Source organism: Galeopterus variegatus, unplaced genomic scaffold, assembly GCF_000696425.1.
Source record: "Galeopterus variegatus unplaced genomic scaffold, G_variegatus-3.0.2 Scaffold982, whole genome shotgun sequence".
Taxonomy (NCBI): Eukaryota; Metazoa; Chordata; class Mammalia; order Dermoptera; family Cynocephalidae; genus Galeopterus; species Galeopterus variegatus.
In genome coordinates, this window is record NW_007727093.1 from 875,628 (window position 1) to 883,731 (window position 8,104).

An 8,104-nucleotide genomic window follows, 5' to 3' on the forward strand; every position below is an offset into this window, starting at 1 on the left:
CACTGAGGGTTGCAATCCGTTGCCAGACACGAAAAAAAGACAAAAAGGAAAAAAAAAAAAACACCACGAAAAAATGATCTCCCTGGCCTAATGGAGCCTACATTTTTACATTTAGTGGAAGCTAAACATGGCTTCATGGTGGTAGCAAGGCAAAAGCCAAGACCACCCTGGTGAGGTCTGTCCCCTTGGAGTATTTCATGCACTGCCACCAGAGATTCCTTCCCATCCTTGACACATGTCACTGAATCTCCATTGGTGACTGAATGAAATCCAGACTCAGGAGAAGAGGCAATTGCAGAATAAGGGTGTGAATCCCAGGTCCCCCTGCACTCTACCCTCCGATCCCATGACATGGGTACTTGGGAAATATCTAGCCTTTGGTTCTTTAAACCATGTACCAGGCACCCACTAGAGTATAAAGGTGAGACTCAGATGCCCGTGGGGCTCCCAATAATTGCATGGAACGCTGCTTGGCTTGTTCCCAACTTCCTCCATCCCCATCCCCACCTGGCTCGGGGATCATCATCTTCCTTCCACTGTGCCCCAAACACCTGCTCTATCTTGGCAGCACATAGAGCTTGGAGTCTCTCCTTTCCCCTGTGACACGATGTGGCCCCCTGCTATGGTTCTCAGCAGCAGGCAAGAACTTCTTATGCTCCAGTACTCAATCCTGGATTCTAGCCCCTTGACCATGGCTAGTCAGGTTGATGTCCAGCACCTTCGCCCCTTCCTGCAGAGGGGGAGTCACACACCAATCTGTTAGTCCCGTTGATTGTACAAGGAGGCATCTTTCTTGGCTAGGAACCATCAAGCTCTGCAACTCTATTTTATTGCCTTAGAAGAACCTCAGAGGAAGAAGCCATGTAAAAATAAAATAAGGCGTGAACAGACTTTAAAGTTTTTATTATTTTATATTATGCCGTGCCTTGTGTAGAGTGACTGCGAAGTACATGCCTTCCTGGCCACATAACTTACAAATAGGGCATGTCTGAGAAAGCTAAGACACCCAGATGCACAATTTAGTCCATGAGAAAGAAGAGAGGGAGGGAAGGAAAGAGAGAGAGACAGAGGAAGGAGCAGTGATGAACATTTACCTGTCTCTTCTCTAATATATTAGTGGTTACTCATTCTACAAATGATGATAGTGTGATTTAATACAATTTCTGATTCATGGTCAAGGTCTTTATAATAAAGGAAAGGAACTTTCTTGGAAGTGCTAGAGCTAATCAATAATTTTGCTTTCAAACAAGGTTTTTATGGCTGAAATAAAATGAAAGAAAAGATAATGACAAGCTCTCTTTCTATGTCCTAATCAAAGCACCCACAAAGAATAAGTGCAAAATGAAATGAAGGCCTTTCCAAAAGAAAGGTGTCAAGCTTCGAGCCCTGGGGATCCTGCCAGCTGAGCTAGTCCTCCCAGGGCCCAAGCTGCAACACCATCAGGTCTATGGGGCCATGTGTCAGTCTGAAGCCCTGTCCGGCTGTTCCTCTGAAGAGGCCTGCTTCCTCATGTCCCAGTCTGCGTCTGGAATGAATATCCCGTGGAGATCCAGGTTCATCTCTACATCAACAGAGGCACGAGCCAGTTCTGTCATACTTTTGGCATCCAGAATAAGCAGAAAAGGTGGCTTTTGGGGATTGGTAGAGACGATGGCTGATAAGAGAACTCCTTTGGGAAAACAAAGAGAGACACTTTGTAGAAGTGCAGCCTCCAATCTCCTCTAACTGGAGGGATAGGTCTCTCAGCTCTGTCTCCCTGTCCTCTTTGAATTTACATATGTGATCAAAACAGGACAGAAGTGAATCTGATACTCTGAGCAAGTGGAATAGAAAGGCCCTGGGAACTAGGAATCAAAAGACCTGGTTCTAGCACTAGCTGGGCCAGTCCCTTTATCTCTTTGCACCTCAGTCTCTTCATCTGTGGAGTAGGGATAATTCTAAATACTCTCAAAAGGTTGCTGAGAGGATATCCTATATAATGGATTATGAAAGGACTTTGTAAATTATTGCATACATTAAAGAATGGCTATTTTCCTACTATTTAAAAACTCCAATTATAGAGAATCAGCTTCAGAGCTGCACTTAGGCTAACATATCTCTCAGCTAAACTTGGAATCGTTACACTCAAATGGCATTTGAATGAGCCCAATTCACCTCTTGCATGTGCAGCAACACTAGTGACTTCAGCTTTCCCCTCCGTAAAATGGAAATACTGTCAGTACTCGCTCTCAAGGGGTAGAGGGTTAAACAGAATAATACCCATAAAATTTCTACAGACACTCACAATTCCTCCCAGGGCTCCTGGTTGCAAAGTGGTTGAGTTCAGTTACAGTCAGGTTGGCCTGGATTCAAAGTCTACCTCTGTATGTAGTGAGTATGCAACTTTGGGCGAATGTCTCACTCTCTAAGCCTCCCCTCGGTAAAATGAAGACATGACTCTCCCTGCCCACTGAGGAATGCATGGGAAACATTCGCACAGCCAAGTGGGAGACTGGCTTCATTAGGAGGTGATGCTAACAGTCCCCCACCTTGGAGATGACAGTGACAGGAGGTCCCTGGCCTGGCATGCCATGCCATGGTCTGTAGGAAGGCAAGGCTCAGGTGGAAAACCACTCCCTTCTCACCTAGGGAAGAAGCTGACAGGCTCAGTGGGGCAGCCCACCCTCCTCTGCAGGGTTGGGCAGCCTATCCTCTCCCATGGTTCTAGTTTCTCTCCTTAGCATCCCCAGGGCTGAGGGCAAGGCATTTCTGAGAATCAAGGAGGGAAAGGACCACTCAGTCATGTAGAAACCTGGAAAGGAGAGGTGGGCCACAAATATACATTGCCAGGTTCTCTGTGAAAAATTTACAAGCTTATAGATAGTTAAAAATTAGGATCCAATGATTGCAATGAACTTTGAAACCAAGATTCTGTGTTCTGGGAGAGTTTAGTGTTGCTCAGTGAAAAGGACATGAGCTTTGTGTAGTAAAGAATTAAACCTTGGACTGGCTGGTTAGCTCAGTTGGTTAGAGCATGGTGTTGTAACACCAGGGTCAAGGGTTCATATCCCCTTACTGCCAGCCACTAAAAACAAATAAACAAATAAACAAAACCCACAGAAACAGTGGCCCATGTGAAATTTTACTGTAAATCACAGAAACTAAGGACAACCCAATTGGGGCTGGAAGCTTAAAAAAAAGAAAACAAGAATTTAACCTTGACCAGAGAGAGGGCTAGCCTTTGCCCTCAGCTCCTGGGAGGTCTCCTCCAGGCCCTTGGAATGTCCGGCCTGATACAAGTGCCTTTGTTTATCTGGGGCCTTGGGCCATGCCAGGTAGTCTAATCTTACAATGTGATTTATGTGGGGCCTTGGGCCACATGGTATTAGCTTGATCTCCAGAGGGGCTGAGGACTAAAGATCATCCACACAATTAGTCAACCAGGTCAATGTGACTGAGCCCCAATAAAAACTCTGGACACCAAGGCTCATGTGAGCTTTCCCAGCTGGCGACACTCTCATGCTTGGTCTCTCCCAGACTCTGTCCTGTGTGCCTTTTCTCTTTGCTGATTTTAATTTGTATCCTTTCACTGCAGTAAACCGTAAATGTAAGTTCAACAGTTTTTAATGAGTTCTGGGAATCCTTCCAATGAATTATTGAGCCTGAAGGTGGCCTTGGGGACCCCTGAACTTGCAGGTGGTGTCAGGAGTGAAGGTGGCCTTGGGGAATCCCTAACCCTGCAGCTTTGACTCAGGTAGACCTAGACTTCAAAGTGTGACCCGGGGGGTCAGCTGCCCCCACACGATGTCTCTGAGGGGTGGTCACAAGCTCGCCTTTTCAGGGGTGTCTTACCATCATCCTCATCCTTGGCACCTGGCATAGGCACAAACACGGGTTCCGCTGGCCAGCAGCCCTCCTCTTCCCATCTTAAGGACGACTTTGTGAGAAGGTCATATTTTATTATCTGTGCATCCAAAAAGGAGGAACAAGGGAATGATTGAGAGCATGCTTATTCCTTGCATGTGAAAAGGCATCAAGTCCACAAAGAGAGGAGATTTAGCCCCTCAAATGCAGACCTCTTACATTACCACCAAATGACATGTACCTGTGGTCAGCACAACAACAGAAATGAAAGAAGCTAACTTTCCTCCTCCAACTTTAAACATAGATCCTCTGGCCACCACATAGCCGATGCTGCATAATGAATTCTTTTAAAAATCAGCATCCTGAATTTAGGTGGTATTTGGCACTCACTACATTGCAATTTTATATGTGGTAAATAAACTAATTATTCAATGCAAACGTTTAAAGTATAATACAAGTCCTTTGATACTTTAAAAGTGTAAACCCCTGGGCCTCTCAATCTCTTCGTAGGCCTATTTCCCTTTAGGGCAAGGGATTAGTGGGAAGTGTGGGTGTGGGGAAATCTTAAATTTTGGCTTTGTACATTTCTTCACTGTTTGCATTTTTTTAAAAAAAATTTTCCATTTTATTATTAAAAAATGAAGATGTTATGGAAAAGTGATGTCTGTATAGCATTTAGCACAATGCTCAGGGCACAGTAAGTGTTCGACAAATAGATTAAAAAATAAAATAAATCCTCCAAATTTCAGCTGTACCCTCTCTGCTTGAGAGGATAAGTTCCTTGAGGGCAGGGATTGGGGTCCCCTGGCTGGTTCCCTTATCCTCAGTGCTTACCATGTTGTAGCACATAATTGGTGCTCAGTGAATATGTATTGAATAAGAAAGCAAATAAGCTCCAGGCATGACCTCTTACCTGAGCTTTAGCCCATTAGGTACAGCTTCCTCTCTTGGATGGTCCATCATTACTTTAAATTTATTTTGCCCCAAACTGACCTCTTTCCTGATCTCTTTTTTGATCAAGGTCACCCAGTCTCAAAACTTGAAAATTCAGCTTTGCAGACAGATATGACCTTTTTTTTTTTTTTTTTTCCTTTTTTTGTCTTTTTTCGTGACCGGTAACGGGATCGCAACCCTCAGTGTCGTGCCCGCACCACGCTCAACCAGTGAGCAGACCAGTCTTTATATGGGATCCGAACCCTCGGCGGGAGTGCTGCTGCGCTCCCAAGCGCCGCACTCTACCAAGTGCGCCACCGGGCCGGCCCGATATGACCGTTTTTAAGGAAAACCAGTGCACGGTCACACAGGGATCAGTACCTTGGTTGGGACTGGACTCCACTGAACTTCAGCAGCAAAGATGTATCGGTATTGTTTCCCATTGCGAGCATAATTGATCCGAGGTAGCTCTAAGCCTAGAGAGAAATGCAATGGCTGATAAGGTCCCCATCACTGGGGGCTGGGAACATTGCTCTTCATACCAGGCGAGGCATCCTTTCCACAGAAACAGTTCCCAAGCCAGGATTCCTGAACTTGACTCAGAGCCCAGATTGGATCAAATGTGGTCAAAGGCAGGGGAGGAAACCTCTGATAATTACCCCAGCTCTATTAGAAGTTTCCAGAGCAAGGTGCCATAGACCTAGGTTTTTAAGTGTATAAACATCTTTAATTATCTAAGATAGAAATCAAAGAGAATTGCATGATTAAAATCAGAGGCTACTGCAATTTCTTAAAGCTCTTTAAAAAAAATAGTACTGATGTATATGCATGTGCATGCATGTGTGGGTGTGAAGGGAAACTGGAAGCCACGGAAAGGAGTGTTCAGTGTAGAATAGTTAAATAGATCAGGTGAATTATATAATAACATTATGTAAAAATAATGCTGACAAAGGATTTTAATAACATGGGCAGTGTCCATACCATAAGGTTAAGTGTAAAAAGCATGGTTGTAGAATTATCTTCACTGTGTTACAAAAGAAGGGAAAAAATTTTGAAGCATTACTGGGTTATAACTGCCTTTTAGTTTATATTTTCTATTGTGGAATCTAAGTTTCTCATTATGTGAAATTTTCATTATGCCCATGACTTTCATAATCCCTCAAAACTTACATTTTTTTCCATGTGAATGTATGTATAATTATATACGCCCACCGTGTCAAATAGAATTTCTAAGTCTGAATACTGAAATGAATGTCCCCCTTTTATGAAATGTTCCAGGTAGGTGGAGCCCATTGCTGTGGAAGATAGAACGTCCAAGAGGAGAGGAAGCAGAGACAGGTACATTCACCACAGGAAGACCTCATGGTCAAGACTCCAGGTGGCACAAGTGGTCATCAGGCTCAGTGGAGAGTGAAGGGGAGTGGACTATTGAGATGGGAAGGAGATGCCCAATCCCACAAATGACTAAGAACTTCCAAAAGACAGCTTAAGATGAACACGAGGAAGAGGGACCATCCACCCATGTAAGTAAGAAGATGCCTGCAGTTGACCCCAGAGTAGGCCTGAGACTTCCCATGAAGCTCCTGGGCCCCTCTCAAACCTGGTCTGGGACCCCTGAACCCCCAACCTTCACCCTGTAAATGGCCCACCGGAGGTACTTGGTTAAGTAAAGTGTGAATTCTGAGCAGCTATTAAAAGCCACATTCTTGAAGAGTCCAGGATGTGGGAAAATATTCAGACTACATCCATTAAGTGAAAGAACCAGTTTCAGAACATTTTACATGATGGGTTACACATTTTCTAAAAGGATAAATGCAGCGGTTAAGCGCTTTGGAATCAGAGAAGCCTGAGCTCAGACCCCAGCTCTGCTGCCTGCCTTGGCAAGTTGCTAAAAATTGTCCTCGCTTGCTTTCCTCAGCTCTAAAACGAGAATCGTATGTACCAGCACCTGCCCTTTCAAGTAGTTCTAACGTTGGCTACTGCAGGCTGGACTCTCTCTGTGGGCCAGGCCCTAAGCCAAGCCCTTGCTGTGTATGAACACATCCAATGTCAGTGACAACAGATGAGACCGTCGGGATGTGTGCCCTTCCAGATGCCTGACTCTGGCCTGGGGCAGCCAATGGAGCAAGGTCCTCAGTTTAAATCCACACTAGCTGAAAGCCTTTGGGCAAGCCTTTTCATTCTGCACTTTTAAGTGTCAACACAGACCCCTCTATGCCAGACTGTGTGTCATGTGCTATTGTGATCCACTGTGAGCACAGAAACACAGTCCCTGCCTCATGGGCTTATATTCTAGGGTGGTGATTCTCAATCAGGGTGGTGTTTCTCAACCAGGGTGATGATGCCCCCCACAGGACACTAGCAATGTCTAGAGACATTTTTAATTATTCCAATTCAGAGTAGGGGGTGCTCCTGGCATCTGGTGGGCAGAGGTAGGGGATGCTGCTAAACATCCTATAATACCCAGGAATTACCCGGCCCCCAATGTCAATAGTGCCCTGGAGAGAAGCCCCACTCCAATGAGTGTGACTCCTGTTCTAGGTGGCTTATTTTCTGCGTGTGGCTCAACATCTCTCAGGCCATTCTCTCCTCTGCAAGATGGGGCTGGCAACACCTCTGTTTTGCAGGGTACTGTGAATGTGTGAAGGTAGAAATATGATCGTATCATGCATGTTCAAAAGCCAGTGTTCAGTAAGTCGCAGCGTTTGCAGAGGGCACCTGTGAAAGTCTGGCCCAACAACCACCTAGTGCCTTCGTTTAAGGTGTTTGACTATATATAAGGAAGAGAAATGTCCCCAAATGCTTTCACTGGGGCATCCCAGAGCCTTTCTGCTTTGTCCCTTCTCCATGAATCAGAGAAAGGTGTAATATGAAGAGGCCTCAGTGTCTCTAAGAAAATCTGCCCCTTCCCTAAATGCAGGGAAAGAGGAAGCATTTTACCTGTAAAAAGCAATTCTGGCTGGCAGTAGACTTGGTCATCTTTTTCTTTCAGGGCTGTTGCTGTTGTAGATGGCAGTTTGACCAAACTTGAGCCCACTTCTGCATTCTGAAAAGAATGGGTTTTCAAAAAAAAAATTAAAACTTGTTATCCAGAGCAAACATTTGCTTTACTGTGTGCATTTTTAAAATGCTTTAATGGATGTCATCTTGTTTTGGCCTCACCTTAGTCATAGGAAGCAGTTATTTTATGGTTATTATTCCTATGCTCAGTTAAAAAAAAAAAAGAGGATTGTCAATTTGAAGTGACTCCCCCAAGGTTGCACAGAGCTTGTAGGTTGTAGGACCAGGACTCCTGCACCTGGGGCTCCCTTCTCTAACTCTGGGATGC

General features: G+C 44.9%; 1 protein-coding gene across 1 annotated transcript in view; it reads right to left on the reverse strand.

Moving 5' to 3' along the window:
- Positions 1–886: 886 nt before the first annotated feature.
- Positions 887–8,104, reverse strand: part of BCMO1 (beta-carotene 15,15'-monooxygenase 1) — a 44,263-nt gene continuing 37,045 nt past the window's right edge. The window contains exons 10-11 of the mRNA XM_008574001.1: positions 3,832–3,943; positions 887–1,669 (exon numbers count right to left, since the gene is read on the reverse strand). Coding sequence (XP_008572223.1) covers positions 1,461–1,669; positions 3,832–3,943 — 321 coding nt within the window. The 3' untranslated portion in view covers positions 887–1,460. The remainder of the gene's footprint in view (positions 1,670–3,831; positions 3,944–8,104) is intronic.